The sequence below is a fragment of the Electrona antarctica genome, assembly GCF_951216825.1.
Source record: "Electrona antarctica genome assembly, chromosome: 8".
Taxonomy (NCBI): Eukaryota; Metazoa; Chordata; class Actinopteri; order Myctophiformes; family Myctophidae; genus Electrona; species Electrona antarctica.
In genome coordinates, this window is record NC_136789.1 from 15,268,962 (window position 1) to 15,294,636 (window position 25,675).

The 25,675-nt window shown below is 39.6% G+C and overlaps 1 protein-coding gene across 4 annotated transcripts in view; it reads left to right on the forward strand.

Annotated features, from left to right (window-relative positions):
• Positions 1–25,250, forward strand: part of ntm (neurotrimin) — a 555,361-nt gene extending 530,111 nt beyond the window's left edge. For 3 of the 4 annotated variants that reach the window (XM_079508855.1, XM_079508853.1, XM_079508852.1), the window contains 5 exons: positions 12,256–12,384; positions 15,578–15,698; positions 16,004–16,155; positions 16,507–16,542; positions 20,149–25,250. In XM_079508855.1, coding sequence (XP_079364981.1) covers positions 12,256–12,384; positions 15,578–15,698; positions 16,004–16,155; positions 16,507–16,542; positions 20,149–20,249 — 539 coding nt within the window. In that variant the 3' untranslated portion in view covers positions 20,250–25,250. The remainder of the gene's footprint in view (positions 1–12,255; positions 12,385–15,577; positions 15,699–16,003; positions 16,156–16,506; positions 16,543–20,148) is intronic. The other variant, XM_079508854.1, reaches the window with a different exon arrangement.
• Positions 25,251–25,675: the final 425 nt, after the last annotated feature.

The following is a 25,675-nucleotide window of genomic DNA, read 5'->3' on the forward strand; positions in this document are numbered from 1 at the left end:
CTGTGGAATCTCATTAACGGTGTCCAACAGCTGGGCTTCACAGCTGAGTTCACTTTGTAGCTTTGATAAGATAAGATAAAACTTCACTGAGCCCCGGAGGGAAATGATGCAGGTGCCATAGCAGGAACTGCAGTGAGAATCAGTGTGTGTGTGTGTGTGTGTGTTTTTTGAGTGGTGCAACCACTCCAAGGAACAGCAATGTCCGTGTTCACCTATGTGTTCACCTAACTATGTCACTATGAGCACGAGTACCAATGACCAAAAGTGGCGCTGTTGTGCCAGAAACGGAGAGAGAGAGATAGTGCCGCACTGCTGCCTGCTAATGAGAGACAGAGAGAGAGAGGGGGGGGGGGGGGGAGTTGCACCACTCAGTTCACACGGGTGTGATTTTTAAACTTAAGTAAAAGTATCAATTCTGCATTGTGGAAATACTCTGTTACAAGTATGAGTCCGGAATTAAAAATGTACTTGAGTAAATCAAGCCATTGGTATAAAAATGTGCTTAAAGTACATAAAGTATTCATTATGCAGAATGTAAACGCAAATGTATACCAATCAAGAAAATAGCCGATCTACAAGCTCACAGTGCGTCGCATCGCGAGTTGCGACGCATTGTGAGCTTGTAGATCGGCTATTTTCAGATGGCCGAAATATATAGTATACATGTATACAATAATGCAATACAATACAATAATAATCATAAATAGGACTACATATAAATAAAGATGAAATAAAATAGTGAGCTACTAGCCATAGATACTATCTGCACTGAATATGATTGACACATGATGAGAAAAGATGTAAAGTCATTTAAGCACTGGCCTCTTGAAGGTGCAATCAAATATAATTGTGTATGAGTGGTATGAGTATGTTGAGGGTTGCGATGGGAGTGTCTGTGTCACCCCCGCAGTCAAAATGTCCTCCTTAACAGCCAGTACTTTAATTGGAACATTTGCATTTACCCTTAAAGAATGGAAAATTGATACTATTATTGCTGGACTATTGTGGTTAAATCTGCCAATTATATTATGCATTTACCTACTTATTCCTATACTTATTATAGTATAATGGGTTTTTTTGTATCATGGCTCAGGGCTCATGGCTCATTACGCCAGATGCCACCCATGAGCTGGCATCTGCTTGATGCCACCCATGAGCTGGCATCTGCTTGAGCTCATGGCATGGCAAGCAGATGTCTGCTTCCGTTAACCCAGTCAGTCGTTCTTCGATTTTTCAAAAATAGCAGACCTACAAGCTCGTAGCGCGCCACTCGGTGGCGCGCTATGAGCTTGTAGATCTGCTATTTTTCAATAGCTAAAGCATAACATGATGCTAACACCAAAAGGGGTTCCCGCCCAGAATGGGTTAACCCATTTAGGCCTGACATCGAAATAAAAAAGTCTTCTGAAAGAATATATATTCAAAGATTTGCGCCACATTTTCACGATTTTTCTAAAAAAATAGCAGACCTACAAGCTCATAGCGCGGCACTCGGTGCCGCGCTATGAGCTTGTAGATCTGCTATTTTTCAACAGCCAAAGTATAACATAATGTTTAGTTAAAACACCAAAAGGGGTTCCCGTACAGAATGGATTAAAGCCATTGATTCTTTGTATTCTATACATCACACCTGCAAACACTAAAGACTTATTATTCACTTTAAATTCATATATATATATTTATATTTATATTCATTCAATTCAATTCAAACTTTATTCGAAATGACTGATTGTGGGGGTTAGCAGAGATGGAGTACTTGTAGAGAGGCTGTGGAATTGGGAATTGGCTATACTAAATTGGGACTTGAAGGGGAGAAAATGTTTTTCTTTTGTCTTGAAGGGGCATGTTTTGCACATGTCTTTTCATTATGTCTGCCCACGATCTCTGATTCATACAGTAGGCTACGTTTGTTTACCTCAGTCACTGATACTAAAATCTGATATTTTATTTTTATTTTTTCTATGAACCTGTGACTTGACACCCATACTGTTAAAACGGAAATAAAAAGATTTTGAAAAGAAAACTTTATTCGAGACACACAGGGTCCATAGAGTATATATACACGTAGCCTATAAATAATCAATGTGATGCTGATTATATATTAAAAATAATAATAATAAAATAAAATCAAAGCAGTCAGCTCTTCCCAGGATTGACTATATCCTCAATAATAATGTTGCAGGACTCATCCAGGCAAGACATGAATCCATCCATAGAGTGCCTTGAGAGAGCCTCACATGTGTGGATTCCACAGTGGCCTGCCATCTAGGGCAGTGGTTCTCAGCGTTTTTGGCTGGGGATCCCCGTAAGCGTAAATGCTTTGGCCATTGTCTCGCGACCCCCACCCCGCCCCCCTCCTCACCCCCAATACAAATTGACTGCTACAATAACCTTAATAATAGAGAAAATACATCATAATTAAATTCTGAAACCAGATCTATATAATCATTAAGGCATGCATGTACTATGTGTATATACAGTATGTAAACTCTTAATTTCCATTTTCCAGACATTCAGTAAAAAAAACATTTAAAAAAATAATAATAATCTGGGGATCCCCCAAAATAATTTGGCGACCCCTGAGGGGTCGCGGCCCCCAGGTTGAGAACCCCTGATCTAGGGATCTTGAGTAGAATTATACTCAGGGCATCATTGTAGGCCACTTTAAGCCTCTGCATGCTACCTTTCTTGTATGTGCATTGTTGTTAGACTGTTCATATATATGTATCTGTTCCAGGCTGAATGCTGGGGAGATTATGTTTTCACCCTTTTGTGCGTTTCTACGGTGTCTGTATGTGTGGCCAGCCAATTCTCAAACTGCTGGAGCTATGGGCACCACTTTACTCTTGCACACTGCCAGTAGGCCAAGAAAGATGCACATTTTCACTCCCCTTTCCAGTTATTCATACTGTTTATAGTACATAATACCCAGATACTCACTATTGAAGCCTGTTGACACTGTACATACTGTACCTATTCATTCTCATATTCACTGTTGATGGTCTGAACATACAGTATTATATCCATTTATCTTAGGCCTGTTCATTGGTAAAATATGTAAATTAATTCATATATTCATTGGTAATGGACCAATGATAATATTTAAGATTCCAAGTGTGAATCTACTGTAGGGCCTACATACTGTATGTTACATCATAATTACTCATTCGTTCAGAGACCTATGTCTTGAGTCAGAACCTGGCTAAACGTTGTATTTTATTTCATTTTCATTTTATGTCTTTAATTTATTTTGTGTTGGGTCTTCACTCTCTTACTCCTACCTGTTATAAAAGGTTAGTTGTGTGTCAGTGTTGCACACATAAAACAGTAGATTGACAGTTTTCAGTGTGCGACACCTGCGTGCAACCAAGTATAAATCAAACCTTACTGCTGTTGCTATTATGACACCCGAATTTCCCCCTAGGGTTCAATATCGGTTTATCTTATTTTATCTTATCCTATCTTAGATCATGCAGTGTTTTCACAGTCCAACACCCTTGGCTGCACTTGCTGGCAGACAGTATGCTTAATCCTATGATCTTCCCAGACAATAACCTAGAGACAGTGGTTTGCAAACATTGAATAGCATAATATTGCGCTACTGAAACTGATGTTCAACAGCCGGTGACATTTTCATAAGGATTGATGGCATAATAATCGCTCCCCTGGTATTGATACAAAGAGTATCAAAGAGTGTGTACCTTATAATGCAGGCGTTCTTTTCATTTTAATAATAGGAATATTGCCAACATTGGTCAACCTATTCTGTCTCTCTGTCGTCGTACCCCCCCATTTTTCCAATTTTCTTCACTGCATTCTTGCCAATAAAGCAAGAAAATCTTTGCGAAAATAATAATGAAAAAGAGACAATTTTCTCACCTCAGTGCTCTCTTCCAGTCCAACCATGTGCATGAATTGAAATTCATAGAAAATGTGATTTCCTCCCATTCCTTTATCTAAACTAGCCAGCCAGTTCAATTCAGAGATCTCTGACAGTGTGTTTCTTTTTCTTAGTATTGGGCGAACGTGAAAGTCGACTTAGTTCAGCTTGTTTGGGTGCTCTTCAATAGAGATAAAGGACATCCACGATTCACCAGTTTTACCCCTCCCCCTCTGTCCCACCTATTCCCCACTCACCTTGTAGATCAGGTTCATCGACAGTGTATGCGCGCGACTGCACGTGTTTGGTTCAGCATGTAGCTACACATAGAGTGTTCTCCCCTCACCCTGGCTGGCAGAGATAGCTGAGCACACACACTGCCCCAGCACTCTGCAGAAACAACTTTAGTTCCAGTATCCTGCATTTCCACTGCTACTATACTACCAGCCTGCGGCCATTCAGTGTGGGTCCAGTTATTACAAGCTTCCCACAGTGTTGAAAAGAAGAACATTTTTAAATATACACTCAGAGAGTGAGTGTATGCAAGCGCGTGCGTGCATGTCGGGTTGATGTTATTCCAGGCTCAGTCTGGGCCTCTCGCACATTTCTGAAGCCAGCCAGCTGCGGCCACTCACCCTGATAGATAGATGGCTTTAGGGACCTGTGGCAGATCATAAGTGATCCTCAGCATCTCCCACAGACCCCAGTATGCTGGACACCAAAGTTTGTCAAACCCAGCAGGCCACCGGCACACACTCTTGGCACATGAAAATGGCCAAAATGAACATGTGCATGATTGAAATTGGCCTGGGAACAATAGGCATAAATGAATTGGCTCAGTTAGTTGGACACGTTCATTTGAAACTGGAATGTTTGTGATTGTGAGATTATAGAGTCGTTTGTGGCTGATGGATTTTTTTGTTTTTAATATGGCTTTGTTTTTGCCCTGTGGGTGACTTCATGGTAAAAAAAAAAGGTTTCTGTTAAAGCTGTTTGATAGCTTGACAGCTAGATATGATAGTATTACTAAAACATATTTTTTCCCTAAAAGGCCATACTTTGTCAATTAAATATAATCGTCATAGTACAGAATATGGCTCTTTGAGCCTTCTAGTCTTACACTTTATCATAACATCTGATATATGCCATAATGTATTTGCCATGTCTTTCTGTAGGGTATATTGTTGGAATTGGTGGAAAGATGAATGACAGAAGGCGGGTAAACGTTGTATTCTTTATAACAAATCCAGTGTAGTAGGATGGTGTTATAAATAACAAGTTATAAGCCAGTCAGTGGTTTTGTATTTTGTGGACCTGGATACTCTGCTTGTTGAACAGAAATGTACAAATAAGCTAAGACTATGCCAGTTTCTCTCCATTGTAATTAACCTATTCTTAAGCCCTATATACTTTAGGGTTAGGTAAGCTTGCAGATCTGCTATTTTTGCTCATGTTGTGTGTAAGACAAAGCACGTGACCATTGTAAGGCAGAGGCTTGCGCCATACTGGAGATCATAATGTTTTATGGAATTCATTGCAGCTGAATATGGTTCTGTCGATTGTACTAAAATGTGTTATAGTGAATTCTGCTGTCATTGCCATTGTTACTTAAACCACCAACATGTACCTTTCAGTATTTTGTATGCATTCGCTATTATTATATTACACACAATGTATTTTCCTGCAATTGGCTAAAGTGCATGCGTAGCGTGCAGTACTTGTGGTTGCCTAACATTCATTGTATTTGCACTTGCCATTTATTTTACCTTGCTGTTATATGGATGATGATTTATGGATAATAATAGTCTAAATAATAGTCTAAAGTTGACACTATCTCTACAGAGCTCATGCACATTCAACACTTTTTATTATTTGAATGAATCAGGATCAACTTTATTGTCACATCACAGGAGTACGGGTACAAAAGAGTGGGTGAAATGATGTTAGTAATAAAGTAATTATTTTACCTGAAGCTGGTGCTGAAGCTTGGCCCAGCAGCACCCACCGTCAATGTGCGTGTAAATAGGTATGCTCTGAAATTATGTTTTCAGGAGAATAAATGTAGAATAAAGGAACACAGAACAATAAATAACAGGAAGGCACAGGACAAGCAATATTAGAGTAAAATACCCGACAGGTATGTGCTGCATAAGCCATCCATTTAACAGTTTGACTCCATAACCCACGCTACCCGCTATTTAATCAAATATTCAACGCTGCCGAGATTGTTTTATTACGTTTAGAGCATACGCTGAAGTATTTGCAGCTTTCAACGGCGAAAATCCGGCGAAAAATGGTCTGTCGGCATGTTTTGATCATCAACACCAGCGGCCATTACAATGAGCTACAGGGTCCGCCTCCATGAGGCATTGTAGTCCAAACAAACCCCCGTCCACTTACATTGAGCTCAATTTCCCAGAAGCCATAGCAGCCCAGATGATGACTTGATTTCCGCTGTTTCTTTTTAATTATTTTAAAACAGCGAAATAAACGCATTAAACAAATGTCGGGTATAGCGTTTTACGCGCGGTGGAACACTGGATTAAACAATTAGCGGCCGTCACACTGTTAATAACCTACTGTCAAGCAGTAAACCCAGCTGAGCCCACTGTGTCGCTGTCCATGGTGCTGCAATGGCCTTCTCTGTGTCTCTCTCTCTCTCTTACTCTCCCTGTCATTGTGTTACTGTTTATAATGTTTTGAGGCCCAGTGGAAATATTGTGGAATTATGCAGAACTTGGCAGTGATATTGCGTGATTATGTGGGAATTAACGGCACTTAAATGGTGTATGCGGGTGGGAGCAGTTGATCAGAAGTGTCTGTGGTCAGAAATGTAATCATTGTGGGAGCGGGCAAGAATGGTCAGAATTCCAGCAAGAGTGGGCAGAAGCAGGACTGAGAAAACAGTCCAGTGCAGCTGCTCTACCGCACATTTTGGAAGCCAATCGTAGCAAAAATCTGACTGATGCATCTTGATCACAAGAGATAATTTGTGTGAATGTTGGTAGGATTGGAGCAAAAAGTCTGTTTTGATGAAATCCAGTTAGGCATAAATGGGAAGGGCCTAGGGAAGTTGTTTTTGTTGTTGTTGTTGTTGTTGTTGTATGACCTACGGTTTAACACGAGGCACAAACGAGGAACACGAGGGTGTAAATTAGTACCCTAGCACGCCAAACACGAGACTCTCGTGAACCAGGGTTTACATTATTTAATCCAAGTTTTAATAGGATCGTATCGTAGGCTTTGTAGCTAATGTTGCTAACGCATCAACACAGACTGGGACACACTGGCCGCGGCCATTTTGAAGATGCGCGCGCATCCACTTGCATTGTAAGCCCTGCCTGTATCTCAGAAACGACATTGAGGGGCAGTTTCTGTCCCAGACAAGCGTTTTCAACGGCCTGTAGCAGGCGCTGTGATACTCGCGGTCGGCTTTATCCACCATTGACCGAGAGAACAACAACCGGTGAAGACACCACACACAGCAGTTTGTCACAAGAACATGCGATTACGGATATTTGGCTCTTCAAAGTAAGTGTTACGCGTGATAAAACCTTGGCAATATGCTATCGGGGGATTAATTAATGCTGGCGGGAAATGGGTTTTAAGAGCTTGGCCAAAACGTGAAGCGGTGATCTTCGCCTTTCAGCGATAAATACAATCACAGTATCATGTGGATGGTTAGCATCCCTGTTCTGGGTTGAATGTTCTGCGAAAACAGCAGGTCTACAAGCAGCATATTGTGAGCTTGCGATTGGTTGTTTTTGCCAACTCTAGTAGTAGTGTAGAGGGGAAAGCAGGAGGTGGGCTAGAATAGATAAACCCTTGGATGACTCTGGTCAACTAGTGTGTACTGTAGTCTATATTGAAGAAATGAATGACGAGCTGGATGATAATGATCCGCGAGCATTCAAACACGGCGGTACAGTGTGTACTGTAGTAACAGTAATACAATAAACAATCAAGTACCCTACACTTATTACATCACCGTATCATCATCCTTGATCGGGATGACACGGAGCGGATCTGTGACCCAAGTCACATTCGCAACAGTCACGCTTATCTTTCTGCTTTGTAGTTCAAAAAATATCCCTGCTATTGATGGGTCAAATCAAAGTAATACTGTCACAACAGATTCTCTGCGGTGCTGGCAACCTCTTCAATAGAAGCCTTATTACTTTGGGGTAATAGAACCCCAAGCTACAGTATTTGTATGTTTTTTTTTCTTCCCTCCTTTTATGTTTGTTTTCATCAAAGGGGATTGTACATCAAAGCTGTATTGGCACATTATAAAATTCCATGTGCCCAAGGCTGATAATCAGTAGAAAATGGCTATCTGCATGCAGTATTTACCTCTCTCTTCAGCTTCTTGAGAGGCACAGTTTAAAGAACCAGATGTTCTGTAACAGGCCATGTTTATTTACTGTACACTGAAACTGTTTTCACCCCCCCCCTCCCTTACTGTCTTATTTTCTTGGGAATCACGTAACCATTAACCCTATAGATGTCCCTATTTTAGATAAATGTTCACTTATTTTTTGAGAAAAAAAGATTTCAAAAACAGATCAATAATTCTCACACCGTTTTGTACATTTCTATGATATATAGGGCTTAAGTGAGTGTTTTTTAGTTAGTACAAAGTACTTCTTGAGCACATTCATTTCAAGTGGAGCTTTCATCTAGGCGTCTCTTCTCCAGTTACACTCTCACCCACCCTGTCACTGCATTGCTTTTTGTTCTCTCCCAATATCAGCTTCCATCTATCCTTCAGTTTGTTTCTCTCCCCCCTTTTCAGATGAGATCAGATAAGATAAAGCTTTATTGATCCCAGAGGGGATCATAGGTGTCATAGCAGAAAGACAGAAGTGAAAATGAAACACAGGAGACATACAGGTAAGAGTAAGAGTCAAAAGCCAAACCAAGATGGTTGGAATCAAATAAATTGGAAAAAATAAAGATACAACAATATTCTTAGCTGCTGGCCTTAGATATACAATATGCACTGGATCTCTGAATGAGTGAATAAGTGAACATAATGTATAGTGACACGACCTAACTTAGTCAATATAAAACATTCAAAGATGAGTATACTCACACACGTTTTGATGGTTGTTGGTGGGGCATTCCACATTTTGTTGGTATAACAGTAGAATGAATTCATCCCCATGTTTGTGCCGAATCTGGGGGGAATGATATCAGTGGAGTTCCACAATGCTTTATACGTTTATACGCTTTATCTTGGAGGGAGCTCTGGTGTTGTGACTCATTAGTCAAACAGGTACATGGGCACTGGTCACTTGAGTATCTTGAATACCAGACCCATTGCAAGTTTCTGCACTCTGTCCTCTACCCTGAGCCATCCCACCCTAGCATAATGAGCAGGGGTTGTAGGCGAGTCCTTGGTGTGAGGTTTAGTAGTAACCTGATCAGAGGTCTGAAGTTTTGCTTTTAATGCCTTTGAGGTGCTAGAGTACTATGAGGTGCATGCATAGTCAAAATGACATTGTGCTCCAGCTAGTGTCCCAACTATAGCATCCAACTCCTCCTTTTGGACCCTTGCTTGTTTAAATATAAACCCTGTGTTACCATAATCTCCTGTTTTCTCTCCTGTAAGTACTTCTATCCCTCTGCTCTCCTGCCTTCTCCTCTCAACGGTTGCCTCTCTCCATTTCCTTCTACCCATTTTCCTCTCTGCCCTTGACTTTGCTGAAAGCTCCGGAGTGGTGTTTCAGGACAGAGGGGGTACAAGGTCTCTTGCCTGCTCCTCCGGAGATTACCTCTCAGTCCAGCCCCCACCTACCTACTTTAATATCTTCCATCTTGCCCTCTACATGCTCTCTCAGATGTCCCACCATTAGGACAACGGTAACAGAGGACAGTCTTGGAGGCTGTCCTGCTGTTCCTCAACCTCTTGGTCACGGAGAGATGATGCATCCGTCCCCCTTGTAGTAGACTTAGGGCCGATTCATACCCCTATTTTAGAGCCGAATAAAAGTCGGTTCGGCTCTGTAGAGCCTACAATGTGACGTCATTTGAGGTTCGGGGGGGCGGGTACCGTCCTAAAGTCGTCTCTTCGGTGCTATTGAAATTTTCTGACGAGCTGAAATCATTTCGGCACTACAGCGCCGAAACAGCGGTAACATAGGAGTATGAATCGGCCCTTAGAGTGCAAAAACACAGTCGTAGAGCACACACACTATATTTTCTGCATGTGGACTTTCAACAGTCCACATGCAGCTGTAAGTTATTTGGCTGTAAGATTATGCAATTTGCCACTAATTGGATTTCTAAATTGGATGTCGTTCTTGTTATTGCGAGTTTACTGTTTACAGCATTTAAACAGTGAAGCCTCCCATGAACTATTTGCCTCCGCTGAGCCGATGTTTACTTTTCTCTTTCGCAGAATGTGAAAGTTCTTGTCTTGTTATCAACGTTTGACATGATGGGCATTGTTCTTAGTGGCACAGTTGGATGACTAGCATTCAAACAAGACAAAGTGAGCAAAGACCACAGCAAAGCATCAGCCACAAGCAGATGCTCATTCTTGCTCCCTCCCTGACAGTCATGGAGATAGCCATCTTTAGTTTTTTATTGGCAAGCTTTTTTATTATAGCCATTAAGTGTGCGGGAACATTGATTTCATATAATCACCTTGTCGATCTTGAGAATGGTTGTCCCTAACTGCTAATGCTAAGGCAACGGCTGTAAAACTGATGCGTAATGTGAATACTTTGGAAGTGTGCATCAGATAAATGCATTGCTCTCGTTTAGTTCTCTGTGGAGGATTTATGCGACGTGTGGTCTACTCTGTACTGGCAGAATGTAGTAGCCCATGTCAAGTCAGACTCCAAATAATAATATAAAAAAGAACTGACATGAAAAATGAACAAGAGACACAGAAAGGGGGTCAGGCTGGAAGCTGTTCTCGCATAACAGATCTCTTGACACCCCTCGTCAGCATGTCTGGCATGACTGCTCTCTGTAACAAACCTTCCCAGGTGCAAGTCAGTTTAGCGCCTAAACCCAGCAAATTGAAATCACGGGAGATCTGTTAATGTCACCGCACAAAATCTCGGGAGGAGGTTTTGAAGTCAATTATGTCCTTTGTTCTTTCACGTTAAGTGCCATATTAGCTGTCTCTCCCAAGCATGACAAACCGAGAAAAAGTATCCTGGGTTGGCATTTCCCCTTTTGTTATATCTACTATATGAGAGGGAGATCCTGACTGACAAGGGATAATGAGTCGAGGCCTCATGAAGACTGCAGTACTAATCAGCAAATCTTGTATTGTAACAAACAGACAAATGTCAGCCAGCTCAAATCTGTGTAGGCGTTTAGCGGCAGTAGCAGAGGGACAGAAACTGTTGAGAATATGTCTGGAAGTATATTTTTCTATTTGGCATGTCCACTTTTACACTTCCAGAGCTCAATGTTGGTGCATTTTGCTGTGTATATAGCTGTTTGAATAGAGCGTCGAAGTCCTGACGTCACTCGCTCGTCCCTTCGATTCCCCTGGTTCACAGAAGTAATTTCTCTATGGAGAATAACATGGACTCATCTTAAAATCGTTTCATATAAGCGTTTTGGTCCAAAAATAAACAAGCTGTCTCAGCGTTATTGTCAGGGAGGTGTCTCTGTATCGTTTGCAAAATAATGATAATGTAACTAATTCAGTAGCAGTAACAATAGCGTTTTCTCTCAGTCAGTTAATTCTTCATATCCATATGAGTGAAGCGGCCTGGATGATTTGTTTATTTTTCAAACACAGTCCTTATATGAGGCTATCTAAAATCCCCCTATGGGGATTACAATGCAAATAAAAAGTACACAAACCTGTGGATTTGCGCCCTCTACCGATATTGACGTCAGACTTTGGTGCTCTATTGTATCAGATCAAGCTTCTTAGCATGTTGCTGCTGGAACATACAGTAGATCTTCAGCTACATGGAAATGAATTGGACCCAGGGCTAATCTTTTATCTTGGGTAAGTTGCCGAAAACAAATGGGTTGGTCATTTTCTCAAAAATGTGGGTAATCATTAAGACAGCTCATAACAGCTAAAGCCTTGGCTCCCACTAAAAGCCAAACTAACAGCTGCATATTCAAATTTTCCTTTTTGTAGTCTGCATGGTACTGTAACATAGTGAATCATTTTTAATTTGAACGATGTAATGAATCTATACTACATGACCACATTTGTATGGATTGAACCTGTTAATAATAGTCATCACCTCTATACCTCTGCGCCCAGCACAGTTCATATCATTGTTTTCCTCTGCCCCCCGTAGGCCACATGTGAAAATGATATTTCAGCAGAACACAAGCATTTGCAGGTCGCTGATCTCTCCTCTTTGCCACTTGCTGTCATTTCACAGGGGACCTGGCATCAGACGACGAGTACCTGGAAATCCCAGCTATATCCAGGCAGAGAGCTGGGACGTACGAGTGCACGGCTATCAATGAAATCGACATGGATGTCCAGACGGTAGACATCACAGTGAACTGTGAGTTCACACAGTCTGACGCACGCACGAGCGCACGCACGCACGCACGCACGCACGCACACGACTCAGTGAGTCTGAATGTTTGGGGAAGTTGGGAATAATTTCACTTAGCTAAGTCAAGCCATATTTATTTATTTATCTTAGAGGAATATTATATTTAGTAAAGTTAATCAGATATACATAGATACGTGTCATCATTCTATCCGTAACAAATCCCACACAATTGAGACACAATACGTGTTTATGCTGTGTTTTTGGTCATTTAAACTGTGCAATTAAATGTTAGGTCAGGAAAACTAGCACGCCATTGCACAAAGGCCTTTGAGTAAAGTTAAGCAAATACACTTAATTATAAAAATCTCTATAAGTAATTATTTTGTGTTAAATGATCATACCAGGCCAACATTGCATGAATAACCAGATAATTAACAGAAAAGAAGGCGAGAGGTAACCGTTTTTCACAGCATACAGAGTGGGATGTACTCCAATGGACCATTGTAAAGCGCTTTGAGTTTGCACAGTGCATTGAAAAGCGCCATAAAATTGCAATCTATTATTATTATTATTATTATTATTATTATTATTATTATTATTATTATTATTATTATTATTATTATTATTATTATTATGGAATGGCAACTGTGGTATACTACAGCACAACATTCTCCTATAGCTAGCCAAGACGCACAGGCTAGTACAATAGTTGCACATAGGGTGAAGGCTTCTCCTCATTACAAAGCAAAAATATAATTGTTTCAGTTCATGCAGTTTTTTATTAATTATTATGTAAGGGCTGTTTGTATTATTTCCATGTGGAGCTGTCTATGGTGCTGAAAGTGCACATAATGCCTCAATTTTGCAATGTTATTTTTATGCATGGCGGCATTGGCTCTTCAAAACAGGCCTTCAGGGGCTTAGTACCACCACTGTGGATATGCCACATTGATTTATAAGATGCTACTTCTGTCTCACATATTTTACCTCTAGGTGAAAATAAATAAATGTTATTTTCACTGTCCCCAAGGAAATTAACCCATTTTGGGCGGGAACCCCTTTTGGTGTTAGCATTATGTTATGCTTTAGCTATTGAAAAATAGCAGATCTACAAGCTCATAGCACGCCACCGAGTGGCGCGCTACGAGCTTGTAGGTCTGCTATTTTTGAAAAATCGAAGAACGACTGACATAGAAACAGCTTTTTCAGAAAACTATCAGGATGTAGAAGACATTTTTAGAATCTGATCTCAGGTCAAAATGGGTTAATGTAATGGTTGCCTGGGTAACTCAAAATGTCAATTGTGACGGTATGAGGCATAAAGCAGTGTTTCTGAAAATACTGGTTATTCTGTGAGATCATGAGAACTGCCCTTTAAAGGACAACTTTATTTATTTATTTAACCAAGGTTCATGTTTTAGGTTGTTATTAGAGAAGGTAAAAGATGAGTGTTATTTTTTATTTCTTTCATTTTAGCTATATGACAGGGGCGGGGGCATTCGAAGAAGTGGCTAAATACTGTATGTCCTTTATTACAAAATGTTACAGCGATTTATTTATTGTTATTTATTGCAGTCCTACTAGACCCCAGGAAATTACATCTGGCCACAAAAAGATCACGGGATCTACTGAATGTGAAGGGGGAGGTGACAAACTGACATATTGAGCCTACGTCATACAGTACAGTATGGCATCCCCCTATCCCCCTCCACATTCAATAGATCCTGGGATTTTTTGTGGCCAGATGTAATTTCCTGGGGTCTATTAGGACTATAGTAAATAATAATAAAGACTATCTCAATAAATTCTGTAAAAAAAAAAAATACATATTTGCCACTTGTTCGAATACCCCCGTCACCCCCTATCAAAACTACGTAGCTAAAATCATTCAAATGAAAGAAAGCAGCAAACAAAATAATCTTTTACTTTCAATAACCTAAAGATGAAACCATAAAAATAAAAAGTTGTCCTTTAAACTTCAGTCGATACATTTTGATGCCCAGATATCAGAATATATTCTTTATAGATTCCAAATGCATTAAATGTGTTTTAATGCATTTGCATTTGCATGCATTTAATGTGTAAGATGGAATTTCAGCTTTCTTACAAAGTGATGTGCCAAAGAGGGAGAGGGATGAGCATGTAATCATTGGCCACAGGTCTTGAGCTGCATTGAGATCCAGTACTGTGTGAATACTGAATGGTGGTACACATACGGTAGGCCTACTGTATTAACATCAGAACACACCCTTATTTGGCACTTTCAACGAACCCTATCGTCGCAGAAATAGCTGTAGATCAGCTATTTTCAAGAGATTTGGTGTAGAGGGACAATTCCCCCTTTGTCAAGTGCCGCCCGTGGTTCTGCCCCTCTTAGCACCCATTGGTTGCCGTGTCATGGTTGGACAAAAATCCTCTCTCTCCATCCATTATTGTTGTCCTCTCTCTCCATCCACTACCATTGAAATAACAGGTTTTTCAGTTGCTTCGTATTGATATTCTGTGCATTCAATTCTTATTTTAAACTTGGTGTCAGTAAAAAGGAACATCACAGGTGCAGCATGGTGACTGGGCATATCATGTTTGTTTTTTGTTTTTCCCAAAAATGATGTTTTAGCAAATTCAACATAAACTAGGCGGAACCAGGGCGGAACAAGGCAGAAGAGCCTGCTGGTTAGTCAGTCAGGGACCAATCATCAGCCAGTCACGTTGCGGCACTTTGTGAGCTTTCTGCTGTAAATCACATTGCGGTTTGCAAAGCAAGAACATTTATTTTCTCGCTATAGCTGTTATCTAAGTCAATGTATCAAAGTACTGTAGCATACACTCTAAAGCTTAGAAACAATGTAGAGTTGTTTAGAGCCCAAACAATACATCTATAGCTTTTGAGTTATGAATATGTTATGAAAATTGGAGTTGAACAAAACTCTCCCACAAAAACATTCACCTCTCCTGCCTGCAGCTGAGCTGTAACCACTGTGCTCTTTGTCTGTCTGTCTGTCTGTCTGTCTGTCTGTCTGTCTGTCTGTCTGTCTGTCTGTCTGTCTGTCTGTCTGTCTGTCTGTCTGTCTGTCTGTCTGTCTGTCTGTCTGTCTGTCTGTCTGTCTGTCTGTCTGTCTGTGCGTCTGTCTGTCTGTGCGTCTGTCTGTCTGTGTCTGTCTGTCTGTGCGTCTGTCTGTGCATCTGTGCTGTGCTGCAGATGCTCCAACTGTGACAGAGGGCAGAGACATTGGAGTGACTCTGGGCCAGAGTGGGGTGTTGGAGTGTGAGGCGGATGCAGTGCCAGAAGCAGATTATGAGTGGTACAAAGATGACAGAAGGTAATGGGTTATAGATTTCCATATTAAGTAGCCAAATGAGAAATAATGTTGCGTGTGTGTGTGTGTGTGTGTGTGTGTGTGTGTGTGTGTGTGTGTGTGTGTGTGTGTGTGTGTGTGTGTGTGTGTGTGTGTGTGTGTGTGTGTGTGTGTGTGTGTGTGTGTGTGTGTGTGTGTGTGTGTGTGCGCGCGCGCGTGTGTGCATGTACTTGGTAGTACTGTACATTATTTATTGTTGCTCTATCTTTCTGTCTGTCTATGTGTTTATTTTTGTATCTCATTTGTTTTGGTCTTTCCTTTCTGTTCAGGCTGTTGAATGGCTTTGATGGCATAGATATTGATAGCACTGGATCACTGTCCACGCTGAGATTTTTCAATGTTTCCGATGGAGATTATGGCAACTACACTTGTGTTGCCACCAATAAACTTGGGACCTCAAACACACGCTTTCTCCTTTATGGTGAGTACTTGAATCCCTTACATCTACAGTATAGCGTCAATGTGATGGACGTGCCATGTTTTATTGTTTGATTCCCTATATAACTTTAGGAATGCATTGGTTGATGGTCACAATTGAGACAACGTTCTGCCTATGACATTCCTTTTTGGTAACATCTGCATTTTAGTGAATGGGCTTTGTTGATAAATTGCAAGTCCAATCATAAGTCCAGTACAGTATGTGCCAATGCTCCCATGATTCAAAACTTCATTCAGCAGCCTAGCTTCATGCAGTTCACAAGTACTGTCAATGATCTGTTACTTTGTATGTTTTTCGATATGTTGCTCTGTTCCATTTGTTTCTCTGATGTAGAGGTAATTGAACCCACTAGCTCAACACTATTGCAAGGTTAGTATGATGTACCTAGGCATGTGCATCCACTAAAAAAGGCTTTGCAGCATGCTAACCCGTTATTAACATTGCCATTTTCACAAACATTTGGTTCCTATTCCGCTGTAGCTGTACTTTTGCAGCAATTGAAGGAATCATTATTTGTCCAAATTCAACAATTTCTCAGACCGTTTCAGTCATATTCAGTCATACATGTGCAAATTCATACATTATTGTGGTGGAATAATTATGAAATATGGTAAGTGGGGGAGGATACCTTCAATCCAATAGCACTACAGGATGCCATCTTAATCTTTGTGGAAATGGTTAATGCAGTCATAATACTGTGTGATTTCTCAACCATCTTTCACCCTTTTCCTTTTGCATATCTAACGTGTTTCTGTGTGGCATGGCTTCGTTTTCCATTTTTGCATGCTCTTATCTAATGTAAGTATTTATCTTTTTGTATTCATATTATCAGCATTTCATCCCACAGTGAAAATTTGCAAGACCAACAATTGTGAGCCCTTAGGTCTCGTTTGGGGCTGAATTGTTGTAAGAGTATAGATTTCTGGTGTAGTTTTCCCCACAATATTTGATGCTTTTATACAATGATTGATAAAATGCAATTATGTGCAATGTGTAGCTCAACTTTTGTCCTTGTGACTACTGTTAGTAGTAGCTTGTAAGTGAAACCCACTTCATTGTTGCTTTATATTTGCACAAATTGCGTTGATTTTGATTATGAGGAAGTGTTATTCTAATTAGCCATATTGCAGGATTAGGGATAATCTACTGCGGTAGGATAATTGGATAGATGCCCCAAAGGAAAGCATGGATGGAAAATTAGAAGTTATTGTGTTGTGAACTTCAAAGTAAAAACTTAGATTTTGTCCTCAGTCGTCCTGTGATACATTTATTTAGTTTGACTTTTAATATAATATAATATCATTTTAGTGGTTAGCCAATTAATTATACTTTTAATGTAGACGTTTTCAATTAAAGGAGCTATGTACCATACACATCTGATTTGATTTGAAGTGTTTTAGTACATGTTCAACACCAAGAGGCTTTTTTAATTAAAAAATGAATCAAATACATGAATAAAAATACAACAACTCTATAGTCAGAATTATAAATACATAATGATGTAAATAAACCATAACTACTGCACCATGTAATCCTGCTTGTACAGGTATCCTCTACCCAACAGTTCTTTGTGAATGCTCAATGACCTTTTTCAGCCGTACATGCTGGCAGCTTTCAAGTTTAATCCATTTAACCCATTTTGGGCGGGAACCCCATTTGGTGTTGTAAACATTACGTTATGATTTAGCTATTGAAAAATAGCAGATCTACAAGTTCATAGCGCGCCACCGAGTGGCGCGCTATGAACTTGTAGGTCTGCTATTTTTGAAAAAAATAGCAGATAAAATGTGCCTCAAAGCCCAGGCGGTGGCGTAACCGTCTGGGCACCCGACTGGTAATCCAGTCGCAGTGTGCCGCGGGTTCGACTCCCGAGCCCGACACGGCCTTTACTGCATGTCTTCCCCCATCTCTCTCCCGTTTCCTGTCAGCCTACTGTCTGTCCCTTCAAAAACCAATAAAAGGCGTAAGCCGCAAAAAAAAAAGAAAAAAAAGAAAAGAAAATGTGCCTCAAATCTTTCAGAAAATTGTCATGATTTAGAAAACTTTTTTTTTTAAATTTCGACGTCAGGCCTGAAAGGGTTAAACCTGAGTGCAGCAGCATGATGTCGTCCACAGGAATGCTACAGACCACGCTTCTCTGGGTGGTTGTTATTGACGGCATCAGTTATGGCTCATTTACGCCCTCTGTGATAGAATCTTTTGTGAAACATCAGAAACATCATTATTTGTGGTGCTCAACAACAACACAAAGTTCTTCATAATTCTCTCACTTGACATCTCACTTATTCTTTCACCATCAATAGTCAACTATCTGTCTGACACCAAGTAATTAAAATAGCTAAGGCAGCCTCAAGGAAAGCCGTGAATAGCTGAATTTCACACATAAAAGAAACAATGAAAGATGTGTTTGCCACTCCTGACTCCTGGAAAGGTAGTCTCTCAGCTAATGTGGAAGTGTAACTTCCCGCTCTTCATGACAATTAACTTGGAGAAAGCTTTTAGTGCTTTTATTTATTTATTTTTCACATGGCTTTACTACACAGATTTAGCATTTTATTGTTGGTGTAGTAATTAGCAAAGTTAGTCAAGAGATTTACTGACTTTTACATTTTATTTGTACGTGCATAGATTTTCAACTGCATGCAATTTTCACACAAAATAAAATAAAACTTAAGCAAAACAGGGACAGCAATTTAAAAGTGGTTACAATATATTTAACTATAATTATAGAATTTGCTTCTGTATTGGGAACTGAGCACCAAGTATAATAAATGAAAAGAAGAACTTTTTGTATGGTATGGCAATAATAATGTGAGGTTGTTACAAAATGCCATACTCATGGCACACCGCTATTAATTGTAACGTATCTGATCTACAGAATAATGTAAGGGCATTTTAATAAATTCATTAAATGAATGAATTCAGTCAGATATAACAGTGCATCATCAGTATGTGTCTATTAATTATATGACCCGATGGAGTCAAGGACAGAATGAGGCACTCCACATGCCAAATTAGATAACGTTACAATCTAAGATATATCCGATTTACCTCACTAAAAGCTCATCTGTCATCATACATTTTTAACAGATAAGTTCTATGCAAGCCGGTTGAATAAATGTATTAATCACCAGTTTTGTCACATTAAACTAATGATCACCATTTAAGTTCCAGTGCAAGCAGTGAAACATGCACTGTTATGTAAACCTTCTTTCACTGACCATCTTCACACAGCAGCCGTTGCTCTAACGTCACACACCCAAGTTTGACACAAGCAGATTGACCGCCATGTTAATATGGTCAATATAACCTCTCTTTTAGAAAGGTCAGCATCTGTTTTAGATGTGACCTCATCTCTCCTTCAAAAGGCAGCCTCTGACACCAATACTATACAGGCAGGTTTGTGATGAATAAAACCTCACAATTTTAACCTAATCTTGGACTAATTGTAAGGAATGAAATATAACCTCCCGACAGTAGAAATTAATCTTTAGATTTCTAGATGTTAACACTAGTTTCACTAGTTAATATTAGATGAGCAAGCAAAGGAAAGCAAGGAAGCAAGTATTTATTTTGTGCAGTGTACATACAGTAATTGAATGCGAGCTCTATACTGCTCTATTTGTGTATAGGAGGAGGTAGAGATTTTCAGTACTGTAAAGACACTCACAAGGACCATATTCACACGGCCCCCCTGACGTGTGAATTATGGTCCGTTAAGGTAGTGATACTTCTAACATCAGTTCATACCAAAACCTAGGAGTAATGCCTGATTTATATTTAGTTGTGTGCCGGTGTCGCGCCCAAAGAATAGCCGAGCTCCAAGCTTAATTACCTTGTTGCAGCGTGACACGTTGTGAGCTTGTAGATCTGCTGTCTTCAGAGCAACTAAGTATAACTCAGGTTGAAGAAGATGGTTGAAGCCAATCCGAAAAGATGAACCTTACCCCGGTGTTGTTTCCTTGCCTCTGACAGGGCCGAGAGCAGTTCAAGATGGGAACGGCGGGGCTATAGGAATGCACTCGCACAGCTGTCTACTCCTTGTTGCGCTTCTGCCATTTCTGCTTCGATTTTGAAGTGGAATGTGGGTCCGGGAGGAGTGTTTTGTGTGGTGTTTTTTTTTTTTTTTTTTTCCTCCACCTGAACCACAAACTAATGCACAAAGTGCATGAGGTATTCTACTACATAACCATGTTGAACAACTAAAAGAAAGTATGTAATGATTCTGTTTATATTATTTTCCCCTTTTTTTAGACTTTCAAGATGTAACAAGTGATTCATTTCTTGTTTTGATTATGTTGAATATTGTTCCTCCCTAAATTATATTATTTTATGGTTAAGGTCAAAACAGACTTTTTAATTGTGGCGTGTCTTATTCAATTCTCTGTCCTTTTTCATCTCAACTCCACAGATATAGCCAAAATTACGGCAAGTAAAGAGGTGAATGTTAAATACCTCAAAGTCAAACAGACAATGAAGCAGTATCATTCAAGTCACCCTGAGGCTTAAAGCCTGTTATTATCATATTTTAATATATAGTAATTATGATTAAATATGGTGATTTGTGAGAGGAAGTTGTTTTTGACTTTGAAAGTTTGAAGCATTAATTTTGTTCCCAGCTGATATATTTTCAGTTGTGTCATGGTAATCATTTTTAACATATTTGTGAGAAGGGAAAATATAAAGTTGTACTTATTTAGGCAAATGTTTTAATTTCTTTGTTTGTTTTGTTTGTTTCTTTGTTCTGTTTGTTTTTACTAGTACAGTTGTACACAAAATGGTGTGAAGAATAATTGTGTTATAATGAACGAGTTACTGGGAGAGGAAGACTATTCCAGTTATCTACATCAAAGTCTACATCAAACCTTAACTAATACGGTGGTATTTACGTTAGAATGGATTCACACGTTGACTAAGCAGTTATTTGTGAAATGGTCTTCTTTTACCAGACCAGGCCGAGGGGCCTTTCACTTGGATCATGTGATAAAATGAAACCGCTTCCCATACCTTTTTAAGTATAAATGCCAATAACCCAAAGAGACGTGAATTGTTTATACTACACAATACATTCATAGTATTTCTGTTTTCACCAAGTCTCCTAACCAAACATATGACAAATACTTAAATAGATTAATTATTTCATAGTATTGTTGTTGTTTTTTTAATGGAAGAATAGACGAGGGGTGTCAACCAAATCTGTATGCAATTTTGACTTAAACGAAAATACCATCACAGTACATTATTTCGTCAGGTGCTCACAGTTAATAGCACTAAAGGCATCAGGTGAAAATGTTCCTTAGTCTGGCTATGGGACCTAGAGAAACAGTATATATGTGCAAATGGCCTACCTCTGTTATCACAGTAGACATTAGCTTGTGATCAGTAATGGCTGAATGTGTCAAAATAGCGTAAGGAAGACCAAGAATATTCCCCCCAAAAAACATACAACCTGACATCATGGGATTTTTACATGAAACCAATCAATCCTGAGTACGAAGTTTATTTTTAATTATTATTTTTTCCCAGTAGTTTAATTGGCGTCTAAAGTTTGTATCTGTACAATCATCAAATAAGTACCAAACCTCTTATTACCATCCAATCATGAACTACAGAGTTTTTATAGCAGCCAGAAAATTCTCACAACACGACTGCAATGCATTACTTATTCCTTACTAATTATTTCTCATGAATTTTTAAGCAAATGCACAGTTTATTATAGCGACTACTACTTCACACACAGGCTCCCCAGCAGTAGGAAAAAATAGTAATTAGAATGAAAGCATATTTGATATAGGGTACTTTTTTATGTTACAAAAGGAATATGAGGAAACGGAAATCATGCACCTAAAGGTGTGCACTCCAGTACCTTTATGCACTTGGCCACTGTGAGAGTTGCACACGCAACACTGTTTGATTGTGTATGTAAAATATCAAACAAGAACAACAAAGTATAACAAACTAACAAAAAAAAAACACGTTTGTGTTAGGTTTGCTTTTGCAGTCACACTGGGTGTTTGCAAAACATGGTTCTTTTGTTTGTTTTCTTTATTTCCCCCCCCCCCCCCTTGAACTCATTCTGCTTCAGGCAGACCTAAATGAACAGCGAAAACAGAAATGATGAAGACTGACATAGGACTCGTATATTTTGTCTGCTCCATTTTGGCTCTTGATGAGGTCTGTCTGTTTGTCTTTTTTATTGCTGTGTTTCTCTTTAGATCAGGCCCTTTGTTGTTTATTTGGATGCCGACATTTGTGCTTCTTGATATGGGAAGGAGCCAACATCAAAATCAGAATGCCCTATTCATTGAATGTGATTTGGCTAATCTTCCCCACACATGACAAGGAGGCATTGAGAGCTATTGAAATCAAGTATTAATCTGTAGCACAGTGATGTTTAAAAAAAGAAAAAAAGATTTTTTTTTGTGTTTCATTCAGCCTTAAAAGATGTCGATCATATCTCATCTTAAAAACATAGTTTTGTTTAATCAGTATACAGACTGTCAACAATTACTGGAAGTAACATCAGTTCACAATGATGCACAGATCAAGTGCCCTGGGTATTAGGAATAGTTTTAAATTTGTACAGTATATATACCTTTCTGAACAGTCTGAGGTCACTTGGAATATGTGCATATTAAAACAAACTAATTGCTTTGAGTTCTGCCAAAAGACTGAAACAGGCCATGTGTGAAAACACCTTGAATTTGGTAGACCTAAGGTGAAACATTATACTGTATATACATGTCTGCCCAACAAGGCTCATTTCTTTTGTAGGACAGCCAAGCACACATCGTAAAATCTGGGTCATTTATTTTTTTACTACCTCTGAGCAGTTTTTCCAGCAATTTGTCTAATTACTTAATTGCACAGCAATTACCTGAACATAATATGGACTTTTAGTCATACTACAAGTGCAAAGCTAAGTGTGTTTCTGGAGTATGGCTACTTTTAAATATTATCTCTCCATAGATTTCTTAAAGTACATTGGAGACGTGAAGTAAATGTTTGCATATTATTATTTTATCCTTAATATTGTAGTTGTGCTACTTCTGCTGAGTTTAATGTCAGATATCAAACGCCACAGAGTTGGATTTCATGAGCACATACTGAGACAAAGCCGTGTTAAAGGGATTTACCTTAAGTTAAAAGGATTTGTATCACCCAACGGAGCTGTTGACAAAATATAGCATGCTTTTGTGTGAAAACGAAATGGAATAAAAGGAATTTATTAAAGGGCATTATTTATTAAATATCAATCAGCAATCAGGATGTTATGGTTTTATGACTGACTATAAACCAACTTAGAAACAGAAATGCCATGAGGCACCTGTGACTGCATTTCAGAGTTAAGCCTGTATAGCGGTGACTTGCAACTAAAATGTAAATTCATTTTTTGGTATGAAAAGTGGAATATGGCCACTTTTCTGGAGAAATCTGTTTAACAAGACGAGATGTACTCAGAAAAGCGCTATTTGAGACAGAGCCCAAATTAGCCAGTTGATCACACCTGATCACCCCTAGATTTCCATATATGGAGCTGGCCTGTTCTGACATCACAATGTTGTTCTGACATCTGCAATGCAGATGCAGATTCTGCATAGACTCCATATTTGGGCATGCCTGACAAAATACTCCATATATGGGCATAAAAGGGACATAGATATAATTACTGGGTGGGACATTCATTTCCAACTTGCATCGTTCCAAGTAGGCCAGTGTCCAACGGGCACCACTCTAGTAATTATAATGAAGTAAAGAACAGGAGAAGTTTAGTAGTTTCAAATGTGCTTATTTTGGCATAATGTGCAGGACCAATATGTGACATTGATATGCCTCACCAGATGATAAAAGTGTAATTGTGCTCTAGTTTATCTGTTGTTCCATTGGGGGTGTAAAGGCTCATACATACTCCAGTTTTAGGTGATAATGAGTCGAGGCCATCATACTCGTGGTGATGTGAGGATGTGTTGGCAGGTCTGAAACCCGTCCACCAGTGACATCATCAATGGGGAATCCATGCTAATAGAAACTGCAGGCTTTCTTTTCCTGAAAAGTTGCAATGCGATAATGGAAGCCATCGGTCTCACGATAATACAAATCTTAATATATTCTCTGCCTAACAATGATGTCACTGGTGGACGGGTCTCTGAACTGCCCACAGCCCTCCACAGACTGAGTAGAAAAAAATGGTTGTGTTTTATCATGAACATTAGTGAGGACCAATTATATGAAGAGATGTTGAAAAGTGGTGAAGTCATCCTTTAAGCATTAACCCCGCCTCCCTTTGGTTCAGATGCGGAACCCCCGCCCCTGCAAAACCAAGGGGACCAATCGGTGAACGAGGTGATAGCCCAGAGTGAAAGACTTGTCCGACAGTAAAAAACGAGGTGTGTCGGGGGCCACGGTGATAGCTGATCACCGTGACGTAATGTTGTAGTTTTCTAACCTTTAGAAAACCACTGCGATGATAAGCTATCACCTCAAACTGGAGTATGAGTAGGCCTTAAGAGACTATAGTGCATGTCTCAAATCACAGCAATCCCCCAGCATTACCGTTCTCATATTTTTGGTGGGGTGTACATTTTTACACTTTAATGCAAGAAGAAAACACTGCTGTTCTTACTGATTGGAACTTGACTTTAGTCATTGAAGCATGGAGGTTGCCTGTAGCTTGTATGAGGTACTTTCGAGGGTTAGTTAGGATTTTTCGATGCACTATTCTTTGTATTATACTCATGACTAAAAATTAAATATATTTAATGGCATTGAATTTAATGAGGGATAATTATATTTTCTGTAACACAACAGACCTCCAGTGCATTCTTTGGCTTAGTCGCTTGGGAAAATATGATTCTGTATAATATGTATACCATTGGCATTTGCGTGCACCATTGACATTGCATCGTGCTACATAGCTCTGGTCTATAGCATAAATGCAGACCAGCCTCTCGTCTTTAGCATAAATAAAAAGAACGTTTTTGCTTCTCACCAATACAAAGGCGGGTTGTGTCATTAGAAAGCCTACTTTCCTTAGTGGAAGCACTCTGAGCCCCCCACCACACGTATAAAAGGTACTTTTCGGCCAGAAATTCACTGGAGGAAAAATATTCTCTGAGGGTTTTCTCTGGGCAATATCAGTAGAGGGCGCAGTGGAGTAACAAAGTATTTTTTTCCGGTGGAATAATAATTCCTTTTTGGCCAAAAAGTACCTTTTATACATGTGGTGGGGGGCACAGAGTGCTTCCACTACGGAAAGTAGGCTTTCTAATGACACAACTCGCAAGCAAAAACTTTATTTTTATTTACGCTAAAGACGAGAGGCTGGTCTGCATTTATGCGAGCCCCGGAAGTCATCGGTAACATAGCTCTAACTGAAACGGCATTAGAGCTATGGACCAGAGCTACGTGCTACATAGGGTGTGTCTCTGTCTCACCCAGCTCATTACAGGTTTCTCAATTCTATACTTCCCACGGGTAGCAGTCACGTAGGAGTCAAACCAGG